Source organism: Leptodactylus fuscus, chromosome 1 (assembly GCF_031893055.1).
Source record: "Leptodactylus fuscus isolate aLepFus1 chromosome 1, aLepFus1.hap2, whole genome shotgun sequence".
NCBI lineage: Eukaryota > Metazoa > Chordata > Amphibia > Anura > Leptodactylidae > Leptodactylus > Leptodactylus fuscus.
Window position 1 is genome coordinate 344,391,642 of NC_134265.1, and position 17,409 is coordinate 344,409,050.

General features: G+C 42.6%; 1 protein-coding gene across 1 annotated transcript in view; it reads left to right on the top strand.

Moving 5' to 3' along the window:
• The first annotated feature begins 296 nt into the window (after positions 1-296).
• LOC142183602 (uncharacterized) overlaps positions 297-17,409 on the top strand; it is a 128,986-nt gene continuing 111,873 nt past the window's right edge. The window contains exons 1-4 of the mRNA XM_075258764.1: positions 297-672; positions 5,124-5,291; positions 7,628-7,713; positions 11,236-11,301. Of these exons, the coding sequence (XP_075114865.1) occupies positions 297-672; positions 5,124-5,291; positions 7,628-7,713; positions 11,236-11,301 (696 nt within the window). The remainder of the gene's footprint in view (positions 673-5,123; positions 5,292-7,627; positions 7,714-11,235; positions 11,302-17,409) is intronic.

Genomic DNA, 17,409 nt, shown 5'->3' on the forward strand with positions numbered 1-17,409 from the left:
TGCTCTGTTTTATGCAGGAAACGGAAACCTGTATAACGGAGTGCCGGGCGCAGATGTGAACGAGCCCTAAACAAGGCCTAATGTAGTAGAAAAAAATGGACCTGCTTTTAGTGAATAATGTTGTACTTTATTTATAAATATCATTTCATTCTGTTCTCTCGTTATAGGACCATCTTGTGAAGTGAAATTAAAAGGACGACTACAACATTTCTAACTGGATACTAAGGCAATTACATCGAATGTGAATATTAAATGTTAAGTGGATTTTTAGGGTTTGTTTTTTTAGCAGTCTAAACATGGAATCTAACCCTAAAAGAGCAAAATCTGATATTACTTACATTCGTGTATGTGACTCCTTTGGTCATACTGCAGAGCAGCTAATTTACCCTATCGTAAAAGCAGAAGAGTCAGTCCGAGTAATGTTTGAGCTTCAGAAAGAATCGTTGATGAACCTTCTCGGTAAGGCAGGAGTTGCGTTGTGTTCACCAACAAAAAATAATTTTTTGGATGGCAACATTTTTATTGAGTGTGAACCTTTCTCGAAGTGGAACAATGAAACTCTAAGAAGGTTCAGGGATGATGTGAAGAAGGAGTTACGGAACTTTAACATCCAAAATGTTTTAATTGATCACATAATGGATCAGTCAACACTTTCACAGCCGATAATTTCAGGTAAGTCTAAGATATTATACACAGGACTGATTTAATGCATAGGGGGACCCTGTGCAAATGTTTTGAAAGTGGGCCCCTGAAAGAGGATGTTACAATGTTACATTAAAAAACAAAAAAAAGAATACTCACCAAACCTCATTCCCATGAACCTGCAGTCTCTGGCTGTAATGTCTGTGTGTGAAGGCTGAATAACTCCATGCTCCACTATTGTATTCACCTCTATCTGTGTCCTAAGAAACACAGATAGGGTGCATTTACACGGCGTTACGCCGGGCTTGTAAAAATACTCATTAGGAGCCGCACACGCGAGCGCTATGGAAGGCTCCCGAACACTTCCCATTCACTTCAATGGGAGTGCCCGTAACGCCGGCTTTACGAGCGCTCCCATTCACTTCAATGGGAGTGCACATGAAGCCGGAACAGCAAGACAGCACCCGAAATGTGGGACTGTCACGCTCAATACGGAGTGGCTGAATAGGCCCCCCGCAACCGTAGGGTGTGGCTGCACCGTTGGCCTTATGGTTAAAGCAGCCCTGATTGTACATGTTTATGCACAAATTTAGCAAATCTTGCCAAGGTATAACAACAAACAAGAAATTTCAGAAAGCTGCAGCACAATTATGCAGTATTTTCTGTTCTATTGGTATAGAAAGTAAAGGGAACCTGCCACAAAGCTTGGGACCACTAAATCAACAACATGTTATTATACAACTTTAGCTTAAGGTCCCAAACTTAGCAATATCAAAATCATCTGTTTCATCAAACTTTATACATGTATTAATAAATGCACTTATATCTAGAGATGACTTCAGGAATAACCTCAGCTTTGGATATATACAAAGAATGGAGAAAAAGCTAAAAAGCATAATACTGTACATCTCATTTCACTGCGCATGCACCACAAATAAGGCGCATGTGCAGTGAAGGAAGGTGTACCGCCATTGGTTTTATTTGCACACTGTACATGTACCTGAAGCCAGGGGCGGATCCAGGGCCGGGGCAAGGTGGGCAAACGTCCGGGGCCCCGCACCCCGGACCTAACAAAATGGTCCCGGTCGGCAGGAGGTATGTCCCGATTTCAACGGACGCCGATGAGCGGAATACATAGCCGTTTAAAGCAGGAGCTGTCACAGCTCAGCTGCTGCTTTAACGCTGCGCTCTGGCATTTGTAGCTGCGATGTGATGACGTTGCATCGCGACTACAACTATGTGTATGAGGGAGAGAGCAGAGAGAGCAGTGGGGGAGTGTTGGAAGGTGAGTGTAAGTGGGGGGTTTTGTGTTAAACATTAAGGGCAGATGAAGGGGGGTGGCAGTGGCATGACACGGGGGCAGATGAAGGGGGGAGAACGGCATGACACTGGGGCAGATGAAGGGGGGAGAACGGCATGACACTGGGGCAGAGACGGGGGGACATGAAACTGGGGACAGAGATGGAGGGGGGACATGAAACTAGGAGCAGATGAAGGCTGTATATGAAACTGGGGGAGAGATGGAGGGGGAGAATATAATTTACGGGTGACTGTAGGAGGATTATACTGTGTGGGAGCACATGAAAAATGAATGATAATGGGTGGAGTCAATATAAAAGTGGGCGGAGCCAAATTTGCCACAGCGCGCTGCGTGCGCCACACATATTCCTAGTTTCATAATTTCCCTGCGACATATATATATATATATATATATATATATATATATATATATATATAGTACACACATACACAATCTCAACAGAACAGGAAGTGCCAGTCTATTATGAAGTTCAGTGGCCAGGATGAAAATGTGTAATGTCTTTAATATGCTTAGCGTGCAAACTGGAAGGAGAACTGAAGGAGACTATTGCATACCACAGTAGTAGGAGAGATAACCCTGACAGGATAAGCAGTACTGGCTATAGGTCCATAATACACTCTTATTTGCTTGTGATAGCTTGTAAATGAGGAATCGTGCAGAATGTATGACTCAGTGATCACAAGGAAGTTGGTGATGTAAATCCTTTTCTTTGTTTTTTCTCTTTGCTGTTACCAGGTGTGATAAGTGAAACTGTTTAGACTTGTTAATACCTGGTCATTCTTGTCAGTAATCAATAGGAGTGGTCTCTTTATGGGCTCGTTCACATCTGCGCCCGGTCTCCGTTCTGCAGGTTTCCGTTTACTACACAAAGCAGAGCAGGAGACGGAAACCTGCAGGACTCTTTCATACCCATTCATTTGAATGAGTTTGAAAGATGTCCGGCCATGAGCGCCGGTGAGCGTTTTATGCTCTCCGCTGTGAAACTGATTTTTTTAAACCGGAAACAGAGTCATGCAGTACTCTGTGTCCGGTTTTTTAAAAAAAATGGTTTCGCAGCGGAGAGCATAAAACACTCACCGGCGCTCACGGCCGGACCCAGTCTGACAGGTTTCCGTCTTCTGCATGCAGAAGATTGAAACCTGAAAACAGAGTCCGGGCGCTAGTGTGAACCCAGCGTCAGTAGGGCCCCGCCAAAGTCAATTGCTCAGGGCCCCGCAAAACCTGGATCCGCCACTGCCTGAAGCTAAATATATATATATATTTTTTTATATCACCAGGTTTGGGTCCCTGATTCCCAGTTGAATAAAGACATGCTGATCGCATCAAATAAAATTATTAAATCCCTCTAAATATAACTTTTACAGTCCTATGAAAAAGTTTGGGCACCCCTATTAATCTTAATCATTTTTTGTTCTAAATATTTTGGTGTTTGCAACAGCCATTTCAGTTTGATATATCTAATAACTGATGGACACAGTAATATTTCAGGATTGAAATGAGGTTTATTGTACTAACAGAAAATGTGCAATATGCATTAAACCAAAATTTGACCGGTGCAAAAGTATGGGTACCCTTATCATTTTATTGATTTGAATTCCCCTAACTACTTTTTACTGACTTACTGAAGCACAAAATTGGTTTTGTAACCTCAGTGAGCTTTGAACTTCATAACCAGATGTATCCAATCATAAGAAAAGGTATTTAAGGTGGCCAATTGCAAATTGATCTCCTATTTGAATCTCCTCTGAAGAGTGGCATCATGGGCTACTCAAAACAACTCTCAAATGATCTGAAAACAAAGATTGTTCAACATAGTTGTTCAGGGGAAGGATACAAAAAGTTGTCTCAGAGATTTAACCTGTCAGTTTCCACTGTGAGGAACATAGTAAGGAAATGGAAGACCACAGGGACAGTTCTTGTTAAGCCCAGAAGTGGCAGGCCAAGAAAAATATCAGAAAGACAGAGAAGAAGAATGGTGAGAACAGTCAAGGACAATCCACAGACCACCTCCAAAGAGCTGCAGCATCATCTTGCTGCAGATGGTGTCACTGTGCATCGGTCAACTATACAGCGCACTTTGCACAAATAGAAGCTGTATGGGAGAGTGATGAGAAAGAAGCCGTTTCTGCACGTACGCCACAAATAGAGTTGCCTGAGGTATGAAAAAGCACATTTGGACAAGGCAGCTTCATTTTGGAAACAAAAATTGAGTTGTTTGGTTATAAAAAAAAGGCGTTATGCATGGCGTCCAAAAAGAAACAGCATTCCAAGAAAAACACATGCTACCCACTGTAAAATTTGGTGGAGGTTCCATCATGCTTTGGGGCTGTGTGGCCAATGCCGGCATCGGGAATCTTGTTAAAGTTGAGAGTCGCATGGATTCCACTCAGTATCAGCAGATTCTTGAGAATAATGTTCAAGAATCAGTGACGAAGTTGAAGTTACGCCGGGGATGGATATTTCAGCAAGACAATGATCCAAAACACCGCTCCAAATCCTCAGGCATTCATGCAGAGGAACAATTACAATGTTCTGGAATGGCCATCCCAGTCCCCAGACCTGAATATCATTGAACATCTGTGGGATGATTTGAAGCGGGCTGTCCATGCTCGGCGACCATCTAACTTAACTGAACTTGAATTGTTTGTCCAAAATACCTTTATCCAGGATCCAGGAACTGATTAAAAGCTACAGGAAGCGACTAGAGGCTGTTATCTTTGCAAAAGGAGGATGTACTAAATATTAATGTCACTTTTCTGTTGAGGTGCCCATACTTTTGCACCGGTCAAATTTTGGTTTAATGCATATTGCACATTTTCTGTTAGTACAATAAACCTCATTTCAATCCAGAAATATTACTGTGTCCATCAGTTATTAGATATATCAAACTGAAATGGCTGTTGCAAACACCAAAATATTTAGAACTAAAAATGATTAAGATTAATAGGGGTGCCCAAACTTTTTCATAGGACTGTATGTTGTCACCTGCTCTCATCTTCCCCTACCCTCCCTAAGGTGGCCATCAACTTTAATGTTCTAGTTACCTGAATGATTGTAGTGTCTGAAATTTGCATTTAATATTCTGCATTTGACGTCAATATGGGAATATGTGCGTATCTTTACTTGTCCAATAAGAAAGCTTTTTTTTTTCCTTTTTAAGAATTCAACGCCATAATCCATAAACTAGAATCAAAATATCAATACCATATCAGAAAATACCATCAGACAACCAGACAAGACACAGTTCCGACAGATTTGCAGATTATTGGAACACTACTAAAAGAGTTAAGACAAAGCAGAGTTTCAGTTGCTGTTTTATCACACAATGGTATGTATTCTATTTTAGGATATATAATACAATCATAATGTTTCTAAGATCTACAATTCTCCATAATTGTAAAGCATATAGCTATATAACTGAATAATATGTTCCACAAGAACCATATGCTAGTGTATACTGCTTAGTAGTTTTCTCCAAACTTGGTATTGATGATCTATCATAAGGTCTTACTGTATATGGACATCTTTCATTTAAAAGTTTAAAAGTATAACAAAAAAAATAGCAAATTGCAATAGTTTCTGAAACTGTATACTATGTAGTTTCCTTTATGGAGAAAAAAAGTAAATTGAGCATTAGATCAAATACCTCATGGTACTTCTTTGGCAAAAAAACAACCTCCCAACATCATCAACTGGGGTAAACATGTCCCAATCCTCCAAGGAAAATGTCTTATACTGATATGTAGAGATGAGCGAACAGTAAAATGTTCGAGGTTCGATATTCGTTTCGAGTAGCCCCTCAATATTCGACTACTCGAATCGAATATCGAACCCTATTATAGTCTATGGGGGGAAAATGCTCATTTCAGGGGTAGGCAACATTCGATCAAATTACACTTACCAAGTCCACGAGTGAAGGTCGGGCTGGATCCTCCGAGAAGTCTTCTCCGTGCAGCGTCCCCGCGGCGTCTTCCGGCTCTGAATTCACTCTGCCAGGCATCGGGCCTGGGCAGAGCCGACTGCGCATGCCCGCACTACAAGCAGACATGCACAGTCAGTTCTGCCCAGGCCCGATGCCTGGCAGAGTGAATGAAGAGCCGGAAGACGCCGCGGGGAAGCTGCACGGAGAAGACTTCTAAAGGTAGGAGAAGAACCAGCGTTGAATGGCCGACTGTATAGCATTCAGCCAATCAATGCTGGTTCTGCATCGAACTTTTACATTCGAATAGCGAGTGGTACTCGATCGAGTACGAGTATTTCGAATACCGTAGTATTCGATCGAATACCTACTCGATCGAGTACTACTCGCTCATCTCTATTGATATGTTGATAGGGGTTGTCCGGACGAAAAATCATACTCACTGGAGCACTGGAGACAGATGAGTAAGATTTTTATATTTTTTTTACCTACCCTAGCCTATTTAATTTTTTTTTTTTGCCAAAACAACCTCTTTAGGTCCATTGTCATGTTGGAAAGGTTCACTGTAGGCTAAGCTTGAAATGTAAAGGGACCTGTTTCCCAGATTCTTACTACTTCACCTCCTCTCTTCTAGCCTGCCGTCAGACAGTCCTTCAATATATTTATTATTTCACAGCAGTGTTTAACAGATATTGTCAACACTGTCCCATACAGGGCTCACAATATAAATTCCCTATCAGTATGTCTTTGGGGTGTGGAAGGAAACCGGAGTACCCAGAGGTTTCCTCTTTCAAATTATGCTGGCCTCCAGGTGATGCACCCCAGTGGACCACTGAGCCGGGTGATTGGGCCTCAGTGGTCATGTGGTGTGCGCTGACATCATGATGCTTTAAGGCAAATGGACCCCTGAGGTGCATGACATCACCCAGGAGAATGCTGAAGGATTGCCAGATGCCACGAGGGAGTCGAGTAATGTAGAGGGAAAGTGAGTATAAGGGGGAGTTCACACGGAGATGATGTGGCACGTAGACGCCGCGGGACCCTTTGCGGGCCGTACACGCTCCCATTGATTTCAATGGGAGCGGGGATCGTATGCGCCGCGCTAGTTTGCGGCCGTGAATAAATGGGCCTCCAACCACAATATTCTGCAATCTAAAGAAACTCCAGAGTATAATATTAACACTTCCATTTTGAGATAAACAAGTTCAAAAAACAGATGGGCAAACTCAATGAATGTTTGGCAAAAATAATGTCATGAGGTTTCCCATTTCAATTCAGAACCAATTATTAATTTCGATAGTTTGAATGGTTACATGAAAATTATACACTGATATCTTCATATATGTAAAATAGATAGAATACTTTACATGGAGTGTCATTACAGTAACATAGATAGATAGATAGATAGATAGATAGATAGATAGATAGATAGATAGGAGATAGATAGATAGATAGATAGATAGATAGATAGATAGATGATAGAGAGATAGATAGATGATAGATAGATAGATAGATAGATAGATAGATAGATAGGAGATAGATAGATAGATAGATAGATAGATAGATAGATAGATGATAGATAGATAGATAGATAGATAGATAGATAGATAGATAGGAGATAGATAGATAGATAGATAGATAGATAGATAGATAAATAGATAGATATTTTCACAATACATGATATATTAAAGCATTTCCTTTTTATTTCCTTGTATATTAATATATTATTGTTTCCAAAATAACAGCTATAGGAAAAAGTTTCCTGCTAAACCTGCTCCTTCTACTGACTTCTGAAAGTTACCAGCCAAGCAAGAAAATAAAACTGCCAAAGGTAATTTTTATTATTTTTTTTGCCATGAAAGTAAGTAAATTCTTGCACAGCCTGGAATATTGAGGCTGATTTAACAACTGCAGTATATACAAATATATTAAAGGTCAATATAGATATCTCTGCCAGGATCTCTTCATAGCCATGACTGTAACTGTAACAAAGGGACATTTTCTATGTCGATAGGCTCTGTACAGGCACAGGCACTGTTAGATGAAGTTGTCATGAATGTCATAAATTTTCAAAAATAGTTCAAAAGCACTCCGGATGCCATTCTTAAGTGTAACAATATTACAGCTTATACTTACTTGATTTCTTCAGATGGATTGTTGATCCAGAGATTTATATTAAATGGCAGATTTGATACTGGAAAGGAATGTGTTACCTAAAAAGAGGAGAACTGAATCAAACTTATGTTTCATGGGGTTTTTGTCTTCATCTGAATCAATAACTATATAAATTAGTATGTTAACATATCACATATCACATATTACCACTACCTAGAGAAAGTGTACATATAAAGAATCTTTGTGAGAACAGATGTGCCCTTCCTTACTTCCGTCTTGGCTGGACATGGCCGGATGTGTGTGTCATGGGATTATCAGCTTTTCAAAACAACATGGTTTTATATTGTGCCACAAATATATGTACCTACTAACCTCTGCCCGCAACTTCGTCTGCATGTTGTTGGCGTCGATGATCTGCAGGTTTGCCTGCCATTTGGGCAGCTCTAAAGCTGTCCTGCTGCTGAACTTGTTCCTTACACTGTGCCTGTGATTGTTCCGGCATCTCAGCAGCTCACTGGGACACCATATAATGAGCGTGTTGTTGGTGTTAATGATCTACCTGCTCCAGTGTTTCGGCAGCTAGTCTGCCTCTGAACTCGTTCCTGGCGCTGTGCCCGTGATTGTTACGGCATCTCAGCAGCTCACTGGGGCGCCATATAATGAGCGTGTTGTTGGCATTGATGATCCGCCTGCTCCGGCGTTTCAGCAGCTGTGAAGCTGGCTGCCACTGAACTCATTCTTGGTGCTGTGCCCATGATTGTTCCCCCATCTCAGCAGCTCACTGGGACGCCATATAATGAGCGTGTTGTTGGCGTTGATGTTCCGCCTGCTCCGGCATTTCAGCAGCTGTGATGCTGGCTGCCACTGAACTCATTCCTGGCACTGTGCCCATGATTGTTTCTGCATCTCAGCAGCTCGCTGGAAAGCCATATAATGAGTGTGTTGTTGGCGTCGATGATCCCCTTCAGCTCCGCTTGAGGAGAACTCTGGCTGCCTTCATAACTATCGTTGTTTTACAATGTTGTGATAATTTACATTTTCTTTTTCTGGGCATGTTTAAAATTGGCAAACTGCCAATTTGGATTAAAGGTGTTTTCCCATCCAGTGTGTCAGCACTGCCTGTAGCAGATCAGATGATATACAAATGCAAGCACACAATGGACTGAGGGTTAGCTGAGTGTTTACACAAGGGATAACAGACCTGGCTTTATCAGAAAACTGAGAAAAGCTGCTGCAAGAGCTCCTAGTATAGTATGTGAACATAAATTCATAACAGTCATGAAGTCATGTTATTTACTGAGATAAAAAGTAGCCTATGTGTTAATCAAGGTTACAAACTATCTATCTGCCAAATTTCATTCAAATCCGTTCAGCCGTTTTTGCATGATTGACTAACAAACATCCAAACTTTCACATTTATAATATTGCAGGATGTCTGTTTACCCAGAGGTTATGTTCTGTCAAGGGTTTTGCTTGCATGTCACAATATTTTATTGAATTATTTTCATGAGAAAGCTAAGTTAATGATAAATACATCTTAACTATATACTGTATAAGATGGATAAACAACAGCCAGTCTCCACATGACAACTCTCCGGCTATAGTACTGTTGAAATTGTTGTCTAAGTGGCTACCTGGTTTTCACTAGAGATGAGTAGTGAAATATTCGTTTCGGGTAGAGCCTCAATATTCGACTACTCGATCAAATATCGAATCCCATTATAGTCTATGGAAAAAAATGCTTGTTTCAGGGGGAAACCACTATTCGACTAAAAGAGAGTCACCAAGTCCACGAGTAGCAGGAGGAGAGTGTTTAGGAGGAGCAAAGTGCAATTGAGGAGTGTTGAGGAGGAGCCCTGTGCAGTTAAAGCACACGGACCCCATAGACAATAACGGCGTCCGTGTGTTTGCAGCGCACTGTCCGCACGAATGATTCGTGCGGGCAGTGCACGGCAAGCACACGGACCCCATTATAGTCTATGGGGTCCGTGTGCTTTAACTGCACAGCACTTGCAGTTGTCCTGACATTCCGTTCGGGGGTCCTCCTGCGGACTCCTTCCGGACGGGAGGCAAGCGTTAATGTGAATCGGCCCTAAAAGCAAAGTGGAAGGAGTAGGACACAGCGCGGGGAGAATGATAGATCCGCAGGATACTATTGCAGCATCCCGCAGCGGACCACAATATAGACTGCTCTATTGTTAAATATGAAGTCTACATTGTGGTCCGATCTTAGGCTCCGCCTCGTCAAAGATGAGCCTCCTGCAGAACCAGTGTTGATTGGCTGAATGCTATATACTGTATAGGATAGGATTTAGCCATTCAACGCTGGTTCTGCAGGAGGGATGCTGCAATATTATTCTGCGGGTCTATCATTCTCCCCACGCCGTGTCCAACTTCCACTTTGCTTTTAAGGCTGGTTCACATTAGCGCTTTCCTCCCGTCCGGAAGGAGTCCTGCAATGAAGACTGCTGTGGTCCGATTTTAGACTCTGCCTCGTCACAGATGAGCCTCCGGCAGAACCAGTGTTGATTGGACGAATACTACACACTGTATAGCATTCGGCCAATCAACGCTGGTCAATGCATTCCTATGAAAAAAAGTCAGCTCCCGCATAACGCAAGCTGACAGGGATACTGACTAGCAAAGACGAGCCTTCTACAGAACCAGCATTGATTGGCCGAATGCTATAGCATTCGGCCAATCAACGCTGGTTCTGAATCAAATCTTTACTACGAGTAGTATTCGATCGAGTATGAGTATTTCGAATACCGTAGTATTCGATCGAATACCTACTCGATCGAATACTACTTGCTCATCTCTAATTTTCACCCTATAATCCTATCCAGTGATCTTGACATAGCTGCAGAGACCCAGCAGGTCACTACTCCTAGGTGTTGCCCTAGAGTAGGCAACAGCTGACCCAGGCAGGTTAAGAGACACCAATGCATAGCACCAAGGTATCAGACAAAGTAGTCAGGTAAGGGCTAAGGACAGAGAACAGACAGTAGGTAAGGAAAGGCAGCATGGGTTCAGGAGTCAGGAACTAGTTGGGGTGAGATACTGGTAATCAACAGGGCAGGAACAAGTCACAAGCCAGAATCAATAAAAATCAATAGAAATAGAATCAATAGAAAAATATTGGTTATAAAAATAAAATTGGTACACTTCATCTAGAATTAAACTAGATGCAGAAGAGTTAACTACGATTGCAAAGCATAACAATGTAATTACTTCACAGGATATTGCAGGAAAGCCAACTGTTGAAATTGTGAAAGAAGAACATTTTGAAGATTTGCCAGAGGCAGTAAGTACGGTACTGAGCCAAAAAACTGTGTTGAAGACTGTATTAACCATCAAAAAACCTTCAAAATCTGTAAATATATTCTTAAAGAGGTATTCCCAAGAACATAATCTTATCTATATCTGTAGATAATTAAAAGATAAAAGATAAAGATAAAAGATAAATCTGCCCTGCTATCTCTCTGGGAGCTCCGGCTGAAGTTACAGCCGGCTCCTAGTGAAAGCAGCTACATGATCTCCGTGCAGCTGCTGTGTTCTGACTTGGACGTACAGGTACGTCCTGGCAAAACTAGACAACCACTATCCGGACGTATATAGTCTATGGGCGGTCCGGAAGTGGTTAACTTTTAATTATCTACAAATTTAAAAATGGTTGTTTTTGGGAATTCCCCTTTAACCCCTTCCCGACATGCGCCGTAATAGTACGGCGCGTGTCGGGTCTTTAACTATGGCGACCGCCCGGGAGCCGGGCGGCCGTCATAGCCGCGCGGGTGTCTACTGCTTTAAGCAGTAGACAACCGGCTCTAATGCCTCCGATCGGTCCCCGGACCGATCGGAGGCATTAACCCCTCCGGCGCTGCTGTCAAAGGCGCCGGAGGCGCCATCTTCCCGGCAGCGCATGGGCGCCGCCATTTTGGCAGGGATCGCCGGCTCCTGGAGCATGCTCCAGGGCTGACGTCCCATTGCCATGACAGCCGGGAGCCTTGTACAGGCTCCCAGGCTTGTCTGCAAATTCTCTCTTTTGCAGGCTGGTGTATACAGCCTGCAAAAGAGATGATGATTTTTTGCAATGCATTGCAATGCATTAGCATTGTAATGCATTGCATTAGTGATCAGACCCCCTGGGGTTCAACACCCCTAGGGGGTCTAATAAATGCAAAAAAAAAAATAAAAAAAAAAGTAAAAAAAAATATAAAAAAATATAAAAAGTATTAAAAGTTCAAATCACCCCCCTTTCCCTAGAACAAATATAAAAGTAGTTAAAAACTGTCAAACACATACATGTTAGGTATCCCCGCGTCCGAAATCTCCCGCTCTACAAATCTATAAAAATATTTTTCCTGTTCGGTAAACGCCGTAGCAGGAAAAATAGTCAAAAGTGCCAAACCGCCGTTTTTTCACTGTTTTAATTCTGATAAAAATTTGAATAAAAAGTGATCAAAGCAATAACATTTCCCGAAAATGGTAGAACTAAAAAGTACACCCGGCCCCGCAAAAAAAGACGCCCTATGCATCCCCGTACACCTATGTATAAAAAAGTTACGGCCGTCGGAATATGGCGACTTTTAGTAAAAAAAAATTTTAACACCGTTTTGGAATTTTTTTTAGGGGTCAAAATGTAAATAAAACCGTATAAATTTGGTATCCCTGGAACCGTACCGAAACACAGAATACAGGGGACATGTCATTTTGGCTGCACAGTGAACGCCGTAAAACCAAAGCCCGTAAGAAAGTCGCAGAAATGCATTTTTTCTTCAAATCCACCATGGATTCCACAGCTGGTTCAGCCACAGAGTCCAAGACTGAAGACTTTCTCCAGCTTTGGCATTCCAGCAGAGGTGGGATTGGGAGGGTGGAGTGTAACGTTGGAATAGCCTTTAAAAAGGCTATTCTACTCCTACCTTTACCTCTTTCATTCTCCCCGCTGTTTCTTCAAAATTTGGTTTCTTCTGCTACGCTAATAAGAATCACAGAACCCCAGCACTCCAAGAACCCCCTGCGTCATACATGTCCACCGCCCATTTTTCTGCTTGTGCTCTGCTCCCTCCTCCTCTTCTTTGTAACTTGTGCCTTGCACAGGCCTCTGACACTGTGCTGTGCCTATCTAAAATATTAGGCATGTGCAATCGGCTCTCCCAGACCGGTTTTGGGCAGAGCTAACTGCACATGCCTGAGCGGCCATTTTGTGGTGGTCTGCTACAGCGGACCACCATTTTGTAGTAGTCTGAAGAAGTGAGCATACGAGTGCAGTATTCTCATGCAGCAGACCACCACAAAATGGCAGCTCGGGCATGCACCCAAAGTGTCAGAGCTGATTGCGCATGCTCGAAATTTTACATGGGTATAGCGCGGCATCAGAAACTTGTCCACGGCACAAGTTCCGGAGAAGAGGAGGAGGGGAGAGAGCACAAGCATGGAAGGTATGATGCAGGGATGCTCAGAGCACTTGGAGAACACCTCCAGTGCTCCGTGGTCTTCATTAGCATACCAGAAAAAAACAACTTTTGAAGAAACGGCGGGGAGAATCAAAGAAGTAAAGGTAGGAGTAGAATAGCTTTTTTAAAGGCTACTCCAATGTGTTTTCCAAATGATAGACCCCTTTAAGGACGGATGTCTGACTGAATTTTCTACTGTGTGACCGCAAACTTCCCGCAGAACCACACAGCACTTCAGAAGTTCCTAAGTCATATGATGTAGTTCGGAAAAAAATCTATCATGAAGTTGTAGGACTGATATCCATACTTGCCAATTTTCCCAGAAGGTTTTGGATGCTCCCAAAAAAGTGATAACCCCCTGGACTCCCAGAAGGGCAGGCAGATATCCTGGGCCACCCTATTATATTTGACTTGGGCACTTTATGTACCAGTCACACTCAAAAAAGGAGAGATTGGTAGCAATTTAGTATCCAAGGGGGGTATGGTAATGTCCCAAATGGAGCGTGACCACATCCATAGGGGGTTTGACTTTGACCAAAAAGTTTCACCTGGAAGTCACCAGCAAAATGTTGATAAGTATGCTGTTAACTGACTAGAAGATTTCCTAAGACTTTCTGGAAGAAACCTGACAGGAAATCTACATCCCTTTGTTACTTATTTATAGTCGTTTGCAAGATATTTTATTTCTACTTGACTTCTGTGGTAAAACCTCACTAAATCTGCTGCTTTACCCGACATTGTGGACGTCTGAGATAAAGTCCTGTCAGGGCTGCTCCGCCCAATCAATACTTACACCTTCAAATGTATGTTGCCAATACCAACCAATCACAGCACAGCTTTAGTTATCAATAGGACACAGTAAGAAATGAAAGCTGTGCTGTGATTGGTTGGTATGGTAAGTGTGGTTATGGCCTGTCACCAGCAGCAGTAATTCTATTTAGTGATTACTATAAAACTTGGCCCCAGTGGTGTAACTAGGACCGGCGGGGTCCCATGGCGAACTTTTGACATGGGCTCACCTTGACCGATGCCCGCTGAAGAAGCCCGACCGACCTCATCTCCCCCTACATTCCTACGTGCTCTATTATGCCCCATAGTGGCCCCTGCACACAGTATTATGTCCCTTAGTGGCCCCTGCACACAGTATTATGTCCCTTAGTGGCTCCTGCACACAGTATTATGTCCCTTAGTGGCCCCTGTACACAGTATTATCCCCCATAGTGGCCCCTGCACACAGTATTATGTCCCTTAGTGGCTCCTGCACACAGTATTATGTCCCATAGTGGCCCCTGCACACAGTATTATGTCCCTTAGTGGCCCCTGCACACAGTATTATGTCCCTTAGTGGCCCCTGTACACAGTATTATCCCCCATAGTGGCCCCTGCACACAGTATTATGCCCCATAGTGGCTCCTGCACACAGTATTATGTCCCTTAGTGGCCCCTGTACACAGTATTATCCCCCATAGTGGCCCCTGCACACAGTATTATGCCCCATAGTGGCCCCTGCACACAGTATTATTCCCCATAGTGGCCCCTGCACACAGTATTATGAAGTAGTATTATACTTCTATGAAAGAAGTATAATAATTAGAGATGAGCGAACAGTGTTCTATCGAACTCATGTTCGATCGGATATTAGGCTGTTCGGCATGTTCGAATCGAATCGAACACCGCGTGGTAAAGTGCGCCATTACTCGATTCCCCTCCCACCTTCCCTGGCGCCTTTTTTGCTCCAATAACAGCGCAGGGTAGGTGGGACAGGAACTACGACACCGGTGACGTTGAAAAAAGTAGGCAAAACCCATTGGCTGCCGAAAACATGTGACCTCTAATTTAAAAGAACAGCGCCGCCCAGCTTCGCGTCATTCTGAGCTTGCAATTCACCGAGGACGGAGGTTTCCGTCCAGCTAGCTAGGGCTTAGATTCTGGGTAGGCAGGGACAGGCTAGGATAGGAAGGAGAAGACAACCAACAGCTCTTGTAAGAGCTAAATTCCAGGGAGAAGCTTGTCAGTGTAACGTGGCACTGACGGGCTCAATCGCCGCAACCCAGCTTTCCCAGGATCCTGAATGGAATACACTGTCAGTGTATTCCCGTATACCCGATATATACCCCGATACCCGTTCCAACGGTGTGCCCCCCCACCTTCACCCCAGAAATACCCTGCAAGTCCCCTAGCAATAGAATTGGGGCTATATACACCCACAATTTTTACTACTGGTATACAGTGCCATTGTCTGACTGGGAATTCAAAGAATATATTGGGAATACAAATACCCTCATTTCTTGCTACTGCCATATAGTGCCAGTTTCTGACTGGTAATTCAAAGAATATATTGGGGTTACGTGCACCCACAATTTTTACTACTGGTATACAGTGCCATTGTCTGACTGGGAATTCAAAGAGTATATTGGGAATACAAATACCCTCATTTCTTGCTACTGCCATATAGTGCCAGTTTCTGACTGGTAATTCAAAGAATATATTGGGGTTACGTGCACCCACAATTTTTACTACTGGTATACAGTGCCATTGTCTGACTGGGAATTCAAAGAATATATTGGGAATACAAATACCCTCATTTCTTGCTACTGCCATATAGTGCCAGTTTCTGACTGGGAATTCAAAGAATATATTGGGGTTACGTGCACCCACAATTTTTACTACTGGTATACAGTGCCATTGTCTGACTGGGAATTCAAAGAATATATTGGGGTTATAAATACCCTCATTTCTTGCTACTGCCATATAGTGCCAGTTTCTGACTGGTAATTCAAAGAATATATTGGGGTTACGTGCACCCACAATTTTTACTACTGGTATACAGTGCCATTGTCTGACTGGGAATTCAAAGAGTATATTGGGAATACAAATACCCTCATTTCTTGCTACTGCCATATAGTGCCAGTTTCTGACTGGGAATTCAAAGAATATATTGGGGTTACGTGCACCCACAATTTTTACTACTGGTATACAGTGCCATTGTCTGACTGGGAATTCAAAGAATATATTGGGGTTATAAATACCCTCATTTCTTGCTACTGCCATATAGTGCCAGTTTCTGACTGGTAATTCAAAGAATATATTGGGGTTACGTGCACCCACAATTTTTACTACTGGTATACAGTGCCATTGTCTGACTGGGAATTCAAAGAGTATATTGGGAATACAAATACCCTCATTTCTTGCTACTGCCATATAGTGCCAGTTTCTGACTGGTAATTCAAAGAATATATTGGGGTTACGTGCACCCACAATTTTTACTACTGGTATACAGTGCCATTGTCTGACTGGGAATTCAAAGAATATATTGGGGTTATAAATACCCTCATTTCTTGCTACTGCCATATAGTGCCAGTTTCTGACTGGTAATTCAAAGAATATATTGGGGTTACGTGCACCCACAATTTTTACTACTGGTATACAGTGCCATTGTCTGACTGGGAATTCAAAGAGTATATTGGGAATACAAATACCCTCATTTCTTGCTACTGCCATATAGTGCCAGTGTCTGACTGGGAATTCAAAGAATATATTGGGGTTACGTGCACCCACAATTTTTACTACTGGTATACAGTGCCATTGTCTGACTGGGAATTCAAAGAATATATTGGGGTTATAAATACCCTCATTTCTTGCTACTGCCATATAGTGCCAGTTTCTGACTGGTAATTCAAAGAATATATTGGGGTTACGTGCACCCACAATTTTTACTACTGGTATACAGTGCCATTGTCTGACTGGGAATTCAAAGAGTATATTGGGAATACAAATACCCTCATTTCTTGCTACTGCCATATAGTGCCAGTTTCTGACTGGGAATTCAAAGAATATATTGGGGTTACGTGCACCCACAATTTTTACTACTGGTATACAGTGCCATTGTCTGACTGGGAATTCAAAGAATATATTGGGGTTATAAATACCCTCATTTCTTGCTACTGCCATATAGT